Here is a 19815-nt window from a genome sequence, read left to right as displayed (position 1 = left end):
GTCATGAGCTTCCAAAATCTCCCATGTAGCCCTAGAGTAAGGAGTGGGAACACTAGCTATGGAAACTGTACCGTAAAAAAAAGAAAATGGGCTCCATTAGTTCAGGGCCTTCTCAGATGTACTAACAAAGAATGATGCACACGTATGGGGTGACATTGCTCATGGATGAAGCTTCATAATGTATTCTTGTGTTAGTTTGTGCACTTAACCACTAGAGATCCAGGTTTTCCCTCCTTCATGACCAGGCCAATTTTTGCTATTTAGCACTGCGCTACTTTAACTGGTAATTGTGCTGTCATGCAACGCTATACCCAAATGAAATGTATTCATTTTTTTCCACACAAATAGAGCTTTCTTTTTTTATGTTTTATTATATAAATGAAAAAAGACCAAAAATGTTGAAATAAAAACAATAGTTTTTACTTTCTGCTATAAAACATATAAAAAAAAAAAAATTTAAAAAAATATAATTTCTTGATAAATTTAGGCCAAAATGTATTCTGCTACATATGTATGGTAAAAAATAAATCCCAATAAGTGTATATTCATTAGTTTGTGTGAAAGTTATAGTATCCACAAACTATGGTATATAGCGTATACTGGAATTTGTGTTTATTAGCAATCAATGATAATACTGTTACTGTACTAATGACACTGACTGGGAAGGGGTTAACATCTTGGGGTAATCAAGGGGTTATGTGTGTGTCTAACAGTAGCGGCCAGTCCAAAAGGGGCGCAGGGGCGCCGCCTCCCCCCCCCCCAGAGTTCCCAAAGTTAGTTTGCATAATCATAGAACAATTTATTTTTAAATAACTGATAACATGACTAACATTTTTAACATCCTAAAATTAACAAATGTTAGTCATATTATTATTTATTTAAAAATCAGTCGTTTTATTTGTGTGCACAAACTGCACTGTGCAGGGGGGGAGGGACCACAAGTTAGACCCACAAGTTTTGTACAAGCATGTGATTAGAGCCTGAGGCTCTAATTAGCTTGTTTTATGACGTCCTCAGGGCGCAGAGCACTGCGCCCGAATCCTCTCACTTGTGATTTTAGCGAATCAATATTCGTCATCGCGTCACTTCCGACTTCCGGCTTCTTGTCCTGGCCAATCAGGAGGTTGAATATTTGGAACCCAGAAAGAAGACCGGGTTAACACGGAAGCTGCGGTGGAGAGCCGTATCAGGGGAGCAGTGGCCATGGAAAATGTGAACCTGGAGGGGTTTGTTCCATCACCCCCCCCCCAAAAAAATGTATAGCACCAACCGCCACTGGTATCTACCAACTGTTAATGTGTGCATAATTGGCTACTTTTTGCTAAAAATCTCTTTGTTCCTTCTCCCTGTGCACCTTGTACCCGGAACATGCCAGTGCGGTACAGGTACATCACTGTGCTTGTAGGAGCTGCCCGTCTGCAGTACAATTCAGGTGGGAGGTCCTAAAGAGTTCAAACTTCAAAGGAAAAAAAAATCTAAGAAAACAGATGTTGAAAAAAATACATTTTATTTATTTTACAATACACATAAACCATAATATAGATTAAAAAAGTATGATACATAATTTTAATTAAAATAATGTAAAGTATGTATATAGTTTCCCCCCTATAAATGTAGGATGTTTAGCAAAATTATAGGTGATTTTGCAGTGTAGATCCTATTCATATCTACAATCCTAATCTACATACACTGTGCAAGGTTAGATGTGTGTGCTTATTTTAAATACAAAATGTAACAGCATACATGTGTTTGATAAGCAATAGGGACACATAAGACTGTTTGTATAAGCAAACTATACTTCCAGGTTTGTCTCTGAATAATACCCAAAAAAGAAAATATTATGTTAACATTATGCAATCACAGGAAAAAAAAAATTGTTCACAGAAAAAAATGTGTTATGTTGTGTTAACACACAAAGTAGTGAAAAAGTAACAAGCAATTTAATCTACACACTGCACGACTTGCTCTGAAAAGGAAGGTGTGAAATAGTCCCAGTCATGAAGGGTTAAAGCGGAGCTCCACCAAAAAGGGGAAGCTTCACTTGTTTGCACCCTATGCTCCCACAACTGCCACATTTGGCACTTTTTTGGGGGAGGGAGGAGCGGGTATCTGGTTTTGACAACATTTCCAGCCCCTCGCGCATGCGCAGTAGGAAGAAGGCTTCACTGCCGGTTTCCCTTAGTTATAATGCCAACACCTGCATCCGATGCCTATTGACGAATTGGCTCGGTGTGCCGACAGCGCGGAATCCCTGGACAGCTCAGCTAAGTGTCCTTATATTAAAAGTCAGCAGCTACAGTATTTGTAGCTGCTGACTTTCATTTATTTTTTTTTTAAAGACTGGAGCACCTCTTTAAGCTGGCCAGCTTTTCGATCATCAGTCACACTCCATACGGACCTGACTGTGAGTGTGACAATTTAACATGTACCAAGTAAAGAGGAGTGTGCGTCATCTGGCTAGGGTGCAGCGTTCTTATGTGCTTGTGTGTGTGTGTGTGGGGGGGGGTGCAGTGTGACCATCACTCACATTCTTGTTACTATCTAAACAACTAAAGTCTAGCTCAGGGCCTGTGCCCATCAAGCAGTGAGGGACAGGGAACCTTTCAGAGTGGCAGCAGTGTGATGGGACACTAGAATGAATCTGCATTACTGTCAGTTAGAGTGATCTCCGCCATACCTCCCAACAGTCCCGGATTGCTCTGTCCCGGGTCCCGGGCACCTATATTCTGGGACAATACAGTGTCCTGGAATTGCCTCCTGGCCCTGGGCTGATCTAATGCCCCTAAAATAGCCCTTGCATCACTGCTACCACGCACTGTGGTGGCCCCCTGGCTAGCGGAGACCCCTTCTACTTTATTCTCCGGCCCCTGGCTCACTGCCCAAACTGATTGCTAGCAGTGGCCTGCCTCGCGTCTAGCAACCAGTGACGTCACTAGGAGTAGAGATGACTTTTAGCAGCTACAGGAGAAGGATCGGTTCTCCTATATGCTGCCCCCGCTGGCCCTCCTATCCAGCCTGGCGCTAGCTGCATCCACAGTGTAGAGTCAAACAGTCATCCATACCTAGGACCGCCAGCTCCGCCCCCCGACTCCGGGTCTCGCTTGAAGGCTGTTCCTGCCCTGGAAAGGTAGGAGAAATGCTCCCTGCAGTGCAGTGCTCATGGTCACTCTGCTCCCGGCCATACTGGCCTCCTCCAGTCATGCTGTCCCCCCATACTGCCCTCCACTGTGGCTGCTCTCCTCCCTTCATACTGCCCTCCGCTACCACCCCTCCCATCATTCTACCCTCCGCTACCACCCCTCCTATCATACTGCCCTCCGCTACCACCCCTCTTATCATACTGCCCTTCGCTATCACCCCTCCCATCATTCTGCTTTCCGCTACCACCCCTCCTATCATACTGCCCTCCACTACCACTCCTCCCATCAAACTGCCTTCGCTACCACCCCTCCCATCATTCTGCTTTCCGCTACCACCCCTCCCATCATACCGCCCTCCGCTACCACCCCTCCAATCATACTGCCCTCCACTACCACCTCTCCAATCATACTGCCCTCTGTTACCACCTTTCCCATTATACTGCCCTCCACTACCACCCCTCCTATCATACTTCCCTCCACTACCAGCCCTCCTATCATACTGCCCTCCGCTACCACCCCTCCCATCATACTGCCCTCCACTACCCCCCTCCCACCATACTGCCCTCCACCACCCCCCTCCCATCATAGCTTATCCCAGAACCCTGCACTCTGTACATAGCTCATCCCAGAACCCTCACTCTGCATGCAGCTCATCCCAGAATCCTGCACTCTGTACACAGCTCATCCCAGAACAATGCACTCTGTACATAGCTCATCCCAGAACCCTGCTCTCTGTACATAGCTCATCCCAGAATCCTGCACTCTGCATGAAGCTCATCCCAGAACCCTGCACTCTGTACACAGCTCATCCCAGAACCCTGCATTCTGTACATAGCTCATCCCAGAACCCTTCACCCTGTATATAGCTCATCCCAGAACCCTACACTCTGTACATAGCTTATCCCAGAACCATGCACTCTGCATGCAGCTCATCCCAGAACCCTGCACTCTGTACATAGCTCAGCCCAGAACCCTGCACTCTGTACATAGCTCAGCCCAGAACCCTGCACTCTGTACATAGCTCAGCCCAGAACCCTGCACTCTGTACATAGCTCAGCCCAGAACACTGCACTCTGTACATAGCTCATCCCAGAACCCTGCACCCTGTACATAGATCATCCCAGATTCCCCCCTCCCACCATATTGCTCTCCACTACCCCCTCCCATCATAGCTTATCCCAGAACCCTGCACTCTGCATGCAGCTTATCCCAGAACCCTGCACTCTGTACATAACTCATCCCAGAAACATGCACTCTGCATGCAGCTCATCCCAGAACCCTGCACTCTGTACATAGCTCATCCCAGAACCCTGCACCCTGTACATAGCTCATCCCAGAACCCTGAACTCTGTACATAGCTCATCCCAGAACCCTGCACTCTGTACATAGCTCATCCCAGATCCCTGCACTCTGTACATAGCTCATCCCAGATCCCTGCACTCTGTACATAGCTCATCCCAGATCCCTGCACTCTGTACATAGCTCATCCCAGATCCCTGCACTCTGTACACAGCTCATACCAGAACCCTGCACTCTGTAAACAGCTCAGCCCAGAGCCCTGCACTCTGTACATAGCTCAGCCCAGAACCCTGCACTCTGTACATAGCTCATCCCAGAACCCTGCACCCTGTACATAGATCATCCCAGAACCCTGCACTCTGTACATAGGTCCTCCCAGATCCCCCCTCCCACCATATTGCTCTCCACTACCCCCTCCCAACATAGCTTATCCCAGAATCCTGCACTCTGTACATAGCTCATACCAGAACCCTGCACTCTGTACATAGCTCATCCCAGATCCCTGCACTCTGTACATAGCTCATTCTAGAACCGTGCACTCTGTACATAGCTCATCCCAGAACCCTGCACTCTGTACATAGCTCATCCCAGAATCCTGCACTCTGCATGAAGCTCATCCCAGAACCCTGCACTCTGCATGAAGCTTATCGCAGAACCCTGCACTCTGTACACAGCTCATCCCAGAACCCTCACTCTGCATGCAGCTCATCCCAGAACCCTGCACTCTGTACACAGCTCATCCCAGAACAATGAAATCTGTACATAGCTCATCCCAGAACCCTGCACTCTGTACATAGCTCATCCCAGAATCCTGCACTCTGCATGAAGCTCATCCCAGAACCCTGCACTCTGTACACAGCTCATCCCAGAACCCTGCATTCTGTACATAGCTCATCCCAGAACCCTTCACCCTGTATATAGCTCATCCCAGAACCCTACACTCTGTACATAGCTCATCCCAGAACCATGCACTCTGCATGCAGCTCATCTCAGAACCCTGCACTCTGTACATAGCTCAGCCCAGAACCCTGCACTCTGTACATAGCTCATCCCAGAACCCTGCACCCTGTACATAGATCATCCCAGAACCCTGCTCCCTGTACATTGCTCATCCCAGAACCCTGCACTCTGTACATAGCTCATCCCAGATCCCTGCACTCTGTACACAGCTCATCCCAGAACCCTGCACTCTGTAAACAGCTCATCCCAGAACCCTGCAATCTGTACATAGCTCATCCCAGAACCTTGCACTCTGTACATAGCTCATCCCAGAACCATGCACTCTGTACATAGCTCATCCCAGAACCCTGCACTCTGCATGCAGCTCATCCCAGTACCCTGCATTCTGTACATACTGCATTCCAGAACCATGCACTCTGCATGCAGCTCATCCTAGAACCCTGCATTCTGAACATAGCTCAGCCCAGAACCCTGCACTCTGTGCATAGCTCATCCCAGAACCCTGCACCCTGTACATAGCTCATCGCAGAACCCTGCATTCTGTCCATAGCTCATCCCAGAACCCTGCACTCTGTACATAGCTCATCCCAGAACAATGCACTCTGTACATAGCTCATCCCAGAACCCTGCACTCTGTACATAGCTCATCCCAGAATCCTGCACTCTGTACATAGCTCATCCCAGAACCCTGCACTCTGTACACAGCTCATCCCAGAACCATGCATTCTGTACATAGCTCATCCCAGAACCCTTCACCCTGTATATAGCTCATTCCAGAACCCTACACTCTGTACATAGCTCATCCCAGAACCATGCACTCTGCATGCAGCTCATCCCAGAACCCTGCACTCTGTACATAGCTCAGCCCAGAACCCTGCACTCTGTGCATAGCTCATCCCAGAACCCTGCACCCTGTACATAGATCATCCCAGAACCCTGCTCCCTGTACATTGCTCATCCCAGAACCCTGCACTCTGTACATAGCTCATCCCAGATCCCCCCTCCCACCATATTGCCCTCCACTACCCCCCTCCCATCATAGCTTATCCCAGAATCCTGCACTCTGTACATAGCTCATACCAGAACACTGCACTCTGTACATAGCTCATCCCAGATCCCTGCACTCTGTACATAACTCATTCTAGAACCCTGCACTCTGTACATAGCTCATCCCAGAACCCTGCACTCTGCATGCAGCTCATCCCAGAACCCTGCACTCTGTACATAGCTCATCCCAGAACTCTGCAGCCTGTACATAGCTCATCCCAGAACCCTGAACTCTGTACATAGCTCATCTCAGAACCCTGCACTCTGTACATAGCTCATCCCAGAACTCTGCACTCTGTACATAGCTCATCCCAGAACCCTGCACACTGTACATAGCTCATACCAGAACCCTGCACTCTGTACACAGCTCATCCCAGAACCCTGCAATCTGTACATAGCTCATCCCAGAACCCTGCACTCTGTACATAGCTCATCCCAGAACCCTGCACTCTGTACATAGCTCATCCCAGAACCCTGCACTCTGTACATAGCTTTCTGCATGCAGCTCATCCCAGAACCCTGCACTCTGTACATACCGCATCCCAGAACCATGCACTCTGCATGCAGCTCATCCCAGAACCCTGTATTCTGAACATAGCTCAGCCCAGAACCCTGCACTCTGTGCATAGCTCATCCCAGAACCCTGCACCCTGTACATAGCTCATCACAGAACCTTGCACTCTGTACATAGCTCATCACAGAACCCTGCACTCTGTACATAGCTCATCCCAGAACTCTGCACTCTGTACACAGCTCATCCCAGAACCCTGCACTCTGTACCTAGCTCATCCCAGAACCCTGCACTCTGTACAAAGCTCATCCCAGAACCCTGCACTCTGTACATAATGCACTCCAAAACCCTGCATTCTTTTATCCTTTTTTTTTTTAAATGAATATGCTGGGGTTTGTATGTATCGTTGAGGCTCTTTAACCTCTTTCTTGTGGAACAATAATAAAAGCATATTTTATAGGTACAAGGAAGTCCGAGTTTTGGCTAATGACGCCCCTTAAGCTCCTCCCACTGTCAGAAGTTTGAACACGCCACGGCACGCTATGCAAGGTTACTTCCTTCCTCAAGTGTCTCTCATTCTGAAGTTCAAAAGTTGGGAGGTATGATCTCCGCCTGACAGTAGAAGTCTAGTCCCGGCTTGCACCTATGATCTACACATATCTTTTGATAGCTTCCAGAGCAACCTGGGAACCTAAACATATAGGTATTGCTGTTATGCTGTTTTTTATAAATTAATTTTTATAAGAAATTCAGTGATGGGGGCCCCAATACTTTTTCTCAGTATTGGTTTTCATTGTAAAAATATATTAGTCTGCCCCATTCCAACAATATGGTCATTGTTTCCTTTCCATAAAGGCAGGCCTGTTTGCAATGCTAATATACAGTTTATTGGATTAAAAAGGACAACTAAGCTGAAATAAAATATGAGCATCCAATCTGTTCATGTAAGTAACTGCCATGTAATCTAAAGATCTCAGTTTTCCTGCTGTATACTTTAGCTGTCCTTTCAGATCAGCTTTGACTAATCTGAGGGTTTGCATTTTGATTATGCAACTTGTTATTCCTCATTCTCTGAATCATGTTCAAAAGGTACTTCATTCATGGCAGATTTTGGTAAAATAACATCTTGTTCATGAATGAAGTCTAGCAAATCAATTCCGGTGTCATTAAACTGATTTTTTGTGAGAATTTCTTCAGCAAGACTCTTGGACTGTTTTAAAGCATATTCTCTGAATATTGTGGGGGATTTTATTGTTAAGACTTCTTTGTAATGCTTTATTGCCTCACTTTGACAGTTTGTTTTATATTGTTCATACTGTGCCCAATTCAGGTGAAGGTCCTGTTTCTCCTCTTGTGTGAGGTTGCCCATGGTCAGAATTCGGTGGAATCTTTCATCTGCTTTCTGGTATTGCTTTGCTCTCCCATACATGCAGGCCAGGGCTATATGAGCTGTTACAAATGTTGGTTTGTTCTCAGTAGCCTTTTCCAAATGAAATATTGCACTGGAGACTGCATCAGCAATTTCCTCGGTATAGGCTCTGGTGCATTGAAAATTTAATTTTGCTTTTCGAGCAGAGTTCTTTAAGGCGGTCATCTTTTTTTTGTAGCATTGAGCCAGTTGGTGATGAAGATGGCTTGATGTAGGATTTAACCGTGTTGCTTCATTAAGGACCAAAATGGCTTCATCAATCATCTTTTCTCTCCTGTAAAATTTTGCAACATAACGAAGCAAATATGGAAATTCTGGTGTCCCTTTCAGAGCGTCTTCTATGAGTCTTAGGCCTTCTTTGGAATTATTCAGATCTTGGTATTTCAAACCCAGAAGGACCTTTACAACTGTGTCTTTTGGGTTTATCTGTGCAGCTTGTTTCAAAAGTGGAAAGGATTCATCTAGTGGTTTCTTCAGGCAGTTGTAGCCTTCAAGTTTAAACACAGCAATGGCATAGCTAGAATTCAGCTCTGGGTTTTCTGGATCCAGGTCTAGAGCTTTCTTAAAGCAATCTTTGGCCCTTTCACTGTGTCTTCCATGGAAGGTTAATAGACAAAACCCCTTCTCGCTGTACATCTCAAATAGAAGAACATTCTGTTTTAGTGGGGACTCAAACTGTTCCCTGATTTCCTGAACCTTTTTAAGATACCTATAAACTTTTATAATATGATTTCTATGGTAGAATATCCAGGCATAATTGGCATAGAGTATGACACTTTTGGCATATGTGTCCTGGGTCTCAATCTCTTGGAGTTGTTCCTCAGCTTTGTGTAGATAAGCAGTAGCTTCCTCATAATCCCCATTCAGATAACTGGTGTAGGCCAGGATATTGTATATCCTGTATTTGAAGGAATCATCTAAAAATGCAAACTGGTCATAAAGCCTGTCTTTTACTTTATCGATGTCAGCTTCCTCATCAAGGAGGTTCCATGTAAAATGACACTGTAGCTTTGTTAAACGGCTCTTCAGGGACCTCCTTAATACGTCACTACAAGAAAACACAAGTAGAAAAGCTTACTAGACATACACATTGATCATTATAATTTTAATTTAAAAAAGGTATAGATATGGAGAATGCCTAGGGGGCCTTGTAGTTTGAAACAATATAGATTTAGCCTCTAATCCTAAAGCCAGGGTTGTCATTTGTATATTTACGAAAATAGCCTTCTCCTATTCACAACTAACCAAAACCAACCAAAAGGTTTCTGAATAGTAGCCCAAATATAAAGAAAAGAGAAAATCACTTAAAATGCAATGGCTCATCATCATGTTGCCAAAATGTGTTGCCTAGGTTACTAAACCTGGAGTGAACCCCTTGCATACTGGCAATGCCAGTATCTAGCTACACAGACACTGATTGTTCTAGCTCTGAGCAGGGCACCATACCATTAGTTGTAAACGTGTTATCCCCTACCATCTGAAGGCCATGGAAGGCAGCAGGATATGTGTGACATCTGTCTGAGACTGATAGCCAATTACGACTTCCTTGTTTTTGACTGTACAAGGATTGTTTTAATAAAGTTTTTCCTGTTGATAATAAACTAGTGCCTTGCACTGTGTCTGTGTTCGTCCATCCCAGAGTTTCCGGGATCCAAGTGCACACCATCTATTATGCAGAATACCTTCCTACTGGAGAAAGTTCTTCCAGAGTTTTGATAGGAAGATTTTCTGTATGAAGGACTGCTATTCACAATTCCTTATATCAGGGACTGTTTATTGAAGATGATGCACTACTTGTATATATGTTTTCCTATATTCTGGTGACAATTAGAAAATGTTAGATTTTCCTTGAAGTTTTAGCAAAAAGAACAGTACACATATAGTGCAAAAAAAGAGTACAGTCCGATAAATTGCACATAATCCCCAACGATAGATTTTCCAACGCTTTTAGTCTTGGTAACAAGGGTCACCAAGAAAAAAAAAGAAGGAGCGTATATCTTTCCATTGGGGACACAGACAGCAATGAAAATCTAACAAGAGTTCTAATCCTTTCCTTTTGCTGTATATTTAAATCTTTAGAAAAAATGTTTTGCTTATATATATATATATATATATATATATATATATATATATATATATATATATATACACACACACACATTTTAAATATTGCAAGCTTAACCCCCATTTTATGACCATTGTATTATGTCCCAAACAACAGATTATCTGGTATTTTTAAAATTTTCATCCATGCTATTAGGCACCAGCATGTATCCTAAAATAACATTTCACATTATAATTTTTTCCAGGGTAGCTTTGCAGCCCTTGTTCTCTCTGCTACCTGCCTGTGCTGCTTCTCCCTAAGTTTCTCTTGAAGAGTGGATTTGGAAAACATTTCATTAATGTAATAAATGCCTTGTGTTACTCCTCTTACAGAACAAGTTAATTTAGGTTAACTTATGGAAAAGTAGGCAATAAAAAAAGAAGCAAACTATAGTTACATTACTCATAGCAGCCAATCAGCTGTTTTGATTTATGTTCACATTACCTGCAATGGAATTTGGTTGCTACTGGCATCACGTTTACTTCATTATTTTCCTCTTTTTAGAAATGATTACCATTGGTGTCAAGGCAACCAAGGTGAGATTGCCAAAGCATAACCTTTCTCTGAGCTCTTTAATTTAGCGCTACAAGAACTAGAAAAAAATTTAAGATGGTAAAAAAGGAAAAAAATCTGTGAAAGGAATGAAAGAGTTAATAAAATATTAGGTGTTAACTGAAATTCTAACTACAGATTTTATTCTGTGATTTGTCCTTTTTATAAAGGCTGTGCAATGTTTCTGGTACAAAGCTTTTTTTTTTTTTTATTTGGCGATGCAAACACAAACAAAATTTACATACAAACAGCAAAAAAAAAAAAAAAATACTATGGGAAGAAGGAAGTAAAGGAGTTAATAAAAACTAACTAGAGTTCACCAAGGGGTGTATTTAAAAAAAAAATCTCATGTCTATTCAATAAGTGAACCTGCTGGCGCATCCTTTTTGTGAGAATGGGGCAAAATCAAATGTTCTCATTCTATTTCCTCTATTGATTATTTGGTATTTATTGATAAAAAAGATTGAGGGTTCACAAAAAATGTATTATGATCACTAGATGGAACTGAGGATCACAGAAATAAGAATGGTCAGGTTATGGGCCATGCTGTACCTGCCCTACCACAGTGCAGTGTTTGCTGCCTGAATGGCCATTCACCGCTCCCAAGCCTGTAAGAATCACCTTTCAGAAAAAAGTTAATTTCTAACTAAGATCTTTGTAAGGGCTGCAGTATGGAACAGGATATTAGGCATAGAAGGTACGGTAATTAAAAGTTAAAGCAGAACTCCAATCAAATCATTTTAATTATTGTGCCCAACCTCCCTTTCTGTATTAAAAAACTAAAATTGCCAAGCTCTACTTATCCCCTTTAAGGGGTAGTGCTGACCCCTGTTTCCTTCTTGGCCCAGCACTGCAATATTCTTCAGACAGAACAGCAGTCAGCTTTGTTCTACCCATATCCTGTAAGCCCAACCTGTCATTGACACAACCCCTGGGGGTGCGTCTTTATGAAGGCTGGACTCAGAGTATTCTAGGACCGAGTGTTGCTCATGCATCATTAAGTGAGTGCCACGTTGTCCAGAAGAAATGCCCGCCTCATGATGATGCCTAGAAAGAAAAGCTAGGACCCGTAAAATCAATTTAGCAGCAACACTATATAGGGTTTACAAAAAATGAGTGGGGTAGGGGGTACAGGGAGGGAAGGGGCTAGTGAAAGACTGGGTTCACACATGCTGCGGCCACGGCTCACAGCAGAGGGTACGGTGTGTCCCTGTTCACTGATTCAGTTGCAAATCAGGTCCGAATTTTTGCCTGAATTCAAACCTGAATCGGAAACCAAAGACGCACAGGACCCTTTTCAAATGCGGGCCGTGGCCTCCCTGGAGATGTGTGAACCGGCTCCATTGAGAGCCAGTCACGCTTTCCTGTCATGCGATTTGGATGCGGGGAAACCCACATCCAATTTGCATAAGTGTGAATCCAGCCTTAAAGCGGAGTTCCACCCAAAATTGGAACTTCTGCTTATTTGTCTCCGCTGTCTTTGACCGGTATCCTGTTCCCACTTCCGGGAGTCCATGCCGCCCAGTCCGCTCCCTCCTCCTCCTCTTCCCCCCTCCTCCTCCCCCTGCCGCCGGGTCAGTAGGAGAGAGGAGCGGGGCCTTGCGCATGTGCAGTAGGGGTCCGGGCGTGAAGCTGTATGGAAGCATCAGCTGCGGTGCTAACATCGCTGGACTCCAGGACAGGTAAGTGTCCTATTATTAAAAGCCAGCAGCTGCAGCATGTGTAGCTGCTAGGTTTTAATTTTTTTTTTTTTGGGCGGACCTCCGCTTTAAAGACATTATCCATCTTTTACTAAACGGATCTTAAACCATTTAAGAATCTACCAAATGTATCTTCAGAGAAATGAGAAATATTAAAAGAATAAGTATGAAAACCTAATGATGTAAAGTAAGAATGGCAATTCTCATGTAGCTTTGCTTAGAAACACAGAGAGTGGATCAGTGGGTCATGGCTGATGATGTGTGTATAATACGCCCTGACAACTTGTTTTTTATAAACACTGTAAACAATGACACAGTGTTTTTAGAACCCCACTGTGCATCATTTTTTAAAAATAAAATTGGCACATAAAATAACATGAATTGGGACAAACTATAACATTGACAGTGGTTCTTGCAATGGCCACCTTTTATTCACCAATTATAGAGTGATTCTGTAACTAAGAAAAAAAAAAACAGGCATGCATGATGCTCTCAAACATATCTCTAAGGGCCAGTTCACACCAGATGCAGTTCCGTGCTCTTTTTTTCTGCACTAAAAATGCATGCACAGTGTTTTCCATGTATTCCAATGGCTCTAGTTCACACCAATGCAGTCAGTTACAGTCAGTTTCTGCACAGAACTGTACTGGAACACATAAAAACATATAAAAAAATGCACCGGAACTGCGTGTGGTGTGAACTGTAAGCAAAAACTCATCTGGAATGTATCCGGAGTGCATTTTTGTGGTGTGAACTGGACCACACTGTGCTATTACAATATACTGTATTTTCAAAGACATGAACACTAGTATTCTGTTACTTCATGCTTGTGGGGGGGTAGTCATATACTAGACTGACCATCAGTGGCGTCACTTGGGGGGGCAGTCCGCACTGGGTGACACCCGCCTGAGGGTGACACCAGGCTGAGACTGGCAGTCTGGCGCCGGCGCCGTGGCTCCCTCCTTCCCTTCCAAATGTCCTCAGCTGTGTGCAATATGCAGGGAGAGTGGGGGAGGAGCCGAGGAGGAGAAAGAGGGACCGTGTGCTATAGCACCAGCCCGGGGCTGATGTATTGCAGAGGAGGGGGACATCTATGCTGCCAAGAGAGTCATTTTAGGGAGGAGAGGGGGGGTTTGAGGATATGTGCTAGGGGATGCTTTGCTTTGAGTTAGAAATTACTTGTCCTATATATCCTCTAACCCCCCCAAAATCAAAGATCCCAGCCTAACTCCATCCACTCCCCGATCCCATCCCTGCTCTATTCATTACCCCCGATCCCATACCGGCTCCATCCACCACACCCATCCCACCCTAGCTCCATCCATCCCCCCGATCCCATTCCAGCTCCATCCACCATCCCCATCCCATCCCGGCTCCATTCACAACCCGATTCCATCCTGGCTTTATCTATTCCCCTGATCCCATCCTGGCTCCATGCATCCCCCTGATCCTATTCCAGCACCATCCACCCCCCTGATCACATCCCGGCTCCATCCACCACCCAATCCCGGCTCCATCCATTACCCAGATTCCAATCCCGGTTCCATCCATTTCCCTAATTCCATCCCGGCTCCATCCATTCCCCAGATTCCATCTCGACTCCATCCATTTCCCTAATTCCATCCCGGCTCCATCCATTCCCCAGATTCCATCTCAACTCCATCCATTTCCCTAATTCCATCCTAGCTCCACCCACTCCCCTGATCCCATCCTGGCTCCATCCACCCCCCGATCCTATTCCAGATCCATCCACCCCCCTGATCACATCCCGACTCCATCCACCCCCCCATCCCAGCTCCATCCATTCCCCTGATTCCATCCCGGCTCCATCCATCCTCCAGATTCCATCCCGGCTCCATTCCCCTGATTCCATCCCGGCTCCATCCATTCTCCAGATTCCATCCTGGCTCCATTCATTCCCCTGATTCCATCCCGGCTCCATTCATTCCCCTAATTCCACCCCGACTCCATACATTCCCTGGGGGGGTGACACCATGTTTTACCACACCAGGTGAGACCAACGCTAGTGACGCAACTGCTGACCATGTTAACTAAATCATGTTAGTCATCATTACAATACTGGTGATCCCAGCTCCAAGATCAGATTCTTTTAATACAACAGATTAAAACATTTTTTAAGTACTCTTGTTTCAAGGTAGGTCTTCCCACCATAGCCTAAGACTTGTGTGTCTGGAGCATGCCTCTGAACTCACAGAAAAAAATGAAATGATTTATTGAGTGTTCAGTAAACTGAGAGATAATATATATTGGAAAGAGCCTTGTTTTCATTGGAAAGAACAGGTAAAGTGGTCTGGGTGAAAGAGGAGCTATAAAACAAAACAGAGCTTGGTGGCGCACTTGGAGGAGAGCTTGGAAAACAGCTCAGAAGAGAGGGAGAAGTCAAAAGAGTGGAAACTAGAGTGTATTTACAGGTGTTCAAAATGATTCTTGTTTTTTACTTCTGGAATTAAAAAGAATCTTCATACAAGGGACTTAAGCTGAAAAAGCCAGCATTGTAAAGGCGATTAACATAAAGCACACATCTCCTTCCTGCAATAACAGGCCAATCTGGAAGGGCATGCATGGCTCTGACACCTCCTTGTGGTACCCCTGTACGTTTGGGTTGTTAAGCCTGTTCCCAGTGCTGGGGCTAACAGCTTTTGCAGTGGCATCAAGCCAAGGCTTCAATTCCAACCTACTGTTTCTCACACACAAGTTCTTAACACTGCTTCGGCTCTAGGCCTGGTCAGAAGTCACAATTACATTTCACAAGGCCTTAACTACTCAATAGTGCCAGGTTTAGTGTGGAGAGTCAGGAAGGGGTTATTTGTTTAGGGTGGAGAAGCAGGGAGGGGGGTTATTGTTGAGGACAGAGAGGCAGGGAGGGGGTTTATTGTTGAGGGTGGAGAGGCAGAGAGGCGGTTATTATTTAGGGTGGAGAGGCGGGAGGGGGGTTATTGTTTAGGATAGAGAGGCAGGGAGGGGGGTTGCTGTTTAGGGTGGAGAGGCAGGGAGGGGGGTTATTAAGGGTGGAGAGGCAGGGAGGGTGGTTGTTGTTGAGGGTGGAGAGGCAGGAAGGGTTTTTTTTTTTAGGGTGCAGAAGCAGGGAGTGGGGTTATTGTTGAGGGTAGAGAGGCAGGAGGGGGTTTATTGTTGAGGGTTGAGAGGCAGGGAGGGGGTTATTATTTAGGGTGGAGAGGCAGGGAGGGGTTTACTGTTTAGGGTGGAGAGGCAGGGAGGGGGGTTGTTTAGGATGGAGAGACAGGAGGAGGGTTATTGTTGAGGGTGGAGAGGCAGGGTGGGAGTTATTATTTAGGGTGGAGAGGCAGGGAGGGGTTTACTGTTTAGGGTGGAGAGGCAGGGAGGGGGGTTGTTGTTTAGGATAGAGAGGAGACACCTACGCTTGCCTGCATATTACCCCTGCTTGCAGCTTTCTTTTTAAAGTGACAGAGCCTCTTTAAAGGGTAAGTTCACCTTTACCAAAAAAAAAAAACTGCCTATGCATATGAGACACCTGTAGATAAAGACAAACTGTGTGGCTCGGACTAAAGTTGAATAATGTCCTTGCTATAGGTGTAGGCCATTTACGTACCTCAGGAAGTCTTACTGGAATGCTCCCAGGACGTTGCTAGGACATTACTAAGTAAGGCCTAGCTGTTACTGCTCATCTCCACCATCACAGGAGCGAGCTCTCAAATGCTGAGCTTAGAGCTATTGCATCAGAAGAAAGCGCATGTGAGGGGTCAGAATCAGAAAAAAAGGTCATTCCTGTGATGGTAAAGGTGAGCAGTAAATACTAGGCCTTACTTAGCAATGTAAACTAACCCTTTCTTGCTTCTTAAAATGGTGCTGCAATTGCTCTAGGGATGTTATAGTTTGTCCTAACCCCGTCATATAAATAAAGTCATATAAAACAATAAAAGGAATGAATATACTGAATACTATAATGAAATGCATTCCTTTGCCCATAGTAACTTTATTAAAGGCTTCCTTTTTTTCTGCAAATTTAATAGTAACCTGAAAATATCTGGTGATTCCCTAAGCATTCTGACCACAGCAAGCAAGGAAGCAGATCTGTGATGCCATGTCCAGTTTGTATCCTATCAGGGCTACAGGATGCAGTGCCTATGCATGGAGTGCCTGTACTCCTGTAGTCAGCCCTCTTCCCAGTCCTGCATGTTTTGACTGACCATGACTAATGTACAGAGTCATACTCACTAAATCAGAAGTCGGAAAACTGCTCACAAGTTTTGGGTGGAGGAATCTTTTGTGGCCCCCAATAAATCCCAGAGTGCCGCTCAGGACTAAGGATGAGCTTGGGAGTGTTATTTGGATATACCGTATTTATCGGTGTATAACACTTCATTTTAAGAGGGAAGTTTCAGGAAAAAAACCTGAAATTTTAAATAAAGAACTTTGAAGCAAAATAAGGGTCACAGTCCATCAATGCAGCCTCCCCATTGCCCATTAATGCAGCTTGCATATTGCCCATCAGCAGCCTCTCCTTTGCCCATCTGCAGCCTCACCATTACCTATTAATGCAGCCTGCACATTGCCCATCAGCAGCCTCACCATTTCCAAATAATGCAGCCTCACCATTGCCAATTAATGCAGCCTGCACAGTGCCCATCAGCAGCCTCACCATTGCAAGTTAATGCAGCCTGCACATTGCCCATCATCAGCCTCACCATTGCCAATTAATGCAGCCTGCACATTGCCCATCATCAGCCTCACCATTGCCAATTAATGCAGCCTGCACATTGCCCATCAGCAGCCTCACCATTGCCCATTAATGCAGCCTGCACAGTGCCCATCAGCAGCCTCTCCATTGCCCATTAATGCAGCCTGCACAGTGCCCATCAGCAGCCTCTCTATTGCCCATTAATGCAACCCCCCCATTGTAAATGAATGCAGCCTGCACATCCTTGCTCATCTGCAGCCTCGTCAGTGCCGGATTACACAGCGCCGCAATCTCCTTGTGTACCCGGCAATCAGTCACACACAGTCCCGCCTGTGATAGACAGAAGAGTGGTCCAATCCTGGGCCAGGAGGCGGGACTGTGTGTGACCGATCGCTGATACACAGGAGATCGCCACTCTGTGTAATCCAGTGGCGCCCGCCCCCTCCTTACATTTAAGGGGCAGCAGGAATTGGCATATAACACGCACGTATGATTTCCCCCTGGGGGAAATCGGGGGGGGGGGGGGGAGTGCGTGTTATACGCAAATAAATACATGTATATATCTTTTGTGGCCCCCGCAGCGCTCTGGGATTCGTTAGGGGTCACAAAAGATACGGGCCGCAATTGGCCCGCGGGCTGGACTTTGGACATGCCTGGTCTAAAGGAGCAGCATTTGCATAGAACAGAGAAGCTGCCAGTACTATGCCCTCTACTCTTCTCCAGAGCAATGTAAAGACAACAATGGCAGTCAGGTTACTGAGAGATAAATAACATTTTAAGATATTTGTGGAATGTTTTTTGTGAGCTTTGTTATTAAAATGATGTGATAACCTGCTTCTGCTGCCTCTGCTTCACTTTGCACATATACTATTTCTGCATACAGTTATCAGAAAACAATATTTTTTCTTAATAGGGCTCATTTAAAAAAGCTATTTCATTGTTTTCTCATTTCTCTAGCTGCTGAACACACATGCAGGGATTTAATTTTTTGGTAAATATAATTACCTCATGTTGAATTCTGTATGATGTCCTGCTCTGAATGCCTGCGAGCCTCTGATAAGCCTGCAGCCCAGTCTGTATTTATGTGGGCAGGTCATGTGATGGTGTTTTCAAGAACAAGAAACGAAACTGAGCAAAAACTGGAAAGAAAAGTGCATGCATTGGGAAATGAAATGGGAAGAGGATCAGTTTGTGTATAAAAAAAATCTATCGAGATCAATAGAATTATTGCTTATGAATTTATTTAATAAACAATTCTTGTGCTAATTTGTACATGCAGTAACCCATAGCAACCATTATGATTTATTTTTGCTGAAATGATATTGGAACAAGGCAGATTCCAATTAATTGTCATGGGTTACTACACTTAAAGGGGTCTATTTATAAAGCAGTAAATACAACTTTCACCAAACATTGGTCTACATTCAACCAATGTCATTTAACACACGTGCACCTGGAAGATTCACCTGCAGAGAATGTTTGAATGTCAGATTCACTGCTTTATAATTAGACCCTATGTCCTAAACCAGGGTTTCTCAAACCTTTTTTACCTTGAAAGTTTGACATCTCGGGTAACCCCTGAAATTATTTTCAGATCTACAGCTCACGGAATATCGGTGTGATCAGCGAGTTGTTGATATAACAACAGTTATTTTTAGGAACATTAAACATTCAACATAAAACGTACCTATTTAATGTGAAATGTGTGCTTGCTTTTTTTCTGCACAGATGCTCATTTCTGGGTTGAACTTGAGATAACTAGAGTACAGGGGGCGGTAGGGTAGAGGTGGTCAGCAGGGCAGAGCACAGGAGGTCAGCAGGGCAGAGCACAGGAGGTGCTGCATAAGGGACAGCAGGGTGCACTACATGGAGGTCAGCAGGATACACTACATGGGGGTCGACAGGGTACACTACATGAGGTGTGTTTGTGTGTACAGGTGTGTGTTTGTGGGTGGGGGGGGGTAGCTGAGTGTGTACAGGTGTATTTGTGTGTGGGGGCAGCTGAGTGTGTACAGGTGTGTGTGTGTGTGTGTGTGGGGGGGGGGCAGCTGAGTGTGTACAGGTGTGTGTGTGTGTGTGGGGGGGGGCAGCTGAGTGTGTACAGGTGTGGGGGGGCAGCTGAGTGTGTACAGGTGTGTGTGGGGGGGCAGCTGAGTGTGTACAGGTGTGTGTGTGTGGGGGGGGTAGCTGAGTGTGCAGCAGCTGAGTGTGTACAGGTGTTTGTGTGGGGGGGGGGGGTAGCTGAGTGTGCAGCAGCTGAGTGTGTACAGGTGTGTGTGTGTGTGGGGGGGTAGCTGAGTGTGCAGCAGCTGAGTGTGTACAGGTGTGTGTGTGGGAGGCAGCTGAGTGTGCAGCAGCTGAGTGTGTACAGGTGTTTGTGTGGGGGGCAGCT

The 19815-nt window shown here is 45.2% G+C and overlaps 1 protein-coding gene across 3 annotated transcripts; it reads right to left on the bottom strand.

Annotated features, from left to right (window-relative positions):
* Positions 1 to 1490: 1490 nt before the first annotated feature.
* LOC141106034 (interferon-induced protein with tetratricopeptide repeats 1-like) lies at positions 1491 to 18520 on the bottom strand. Of its 3 annotated transcripts, none has more exons than XM_073596380.1 (3): positions 18429 to 18496; positions 10935 to 11082; positions 1491 to 9434 (listed from the first exon to the last, which is right to left on the bottom strand). In XM_073596380.1, the coding sequence occupies exons 2-3, from the start codon at positions 10961 to 10963 to the stop codon at positions 8015 to 8017; spliced, it is 1449 nt and encodes a 482-aa protein (XP_073452481.1). In that variant the 5' UTR covers positions 10964 to 11082; positions 18429 to 18496; the 3' UTR covers positions 1491 to 8014. The 3 variants fall into 3 exon arrangements, with proteins under 3 accessions (XP_073452481.1, XP_073452482.1, XP_073452480.1); XM_073596381.1 differs by having other exon boundaries at positions 10935 to 11120; positions 18429 to 18469; XM_073596379.1 differs by lacking the exon at positions 10935 to 11082 and having other exon boundaries at positions 18429 to 18520.
* Positions 18521 to 19815: the final 1295 nt, after the last annotated feature.

The sequence above is a fragment of the Aquarana catesbeiana genome, linkage group LG08 (assembly GCF_042186555.1).
Source record: "Aquarana catesbeiana isolate 2022-GZ linkage group LG08, ASM4218655v1, whole genome shotgun sequence".
Classification (NCBI taxonomy): Eukaryota; Metazoa; Chordata; class Amphibia; order Anura; family Ranidae; genus Aquarana; species Aquarana catesbeiana.
The sequence above is the reverse complement of the archived record's forward strand: the minus strand, read 5'-3'. Positions and strand labels throughout refer to the sequence as shown.

What these genes read in the sequence shown, in the direction of transcription:
- LOC141106034 (XM_073596379.1), bottom strand. Translation starts at nt 18,520, where the DNA reads ATGACCTGCCCACATAAATACAGACTGGGCTGCAGGCTTATCAGAGGC. An exon ending in CATACAGAATTCAACATGAG is followed by an intron (nt 9,435 to 18,428) that starts GTAATTATATTT and finishes GTTTTCTTGTAG; the next exon opens with TGACGTATTAAGGAGGTCCC.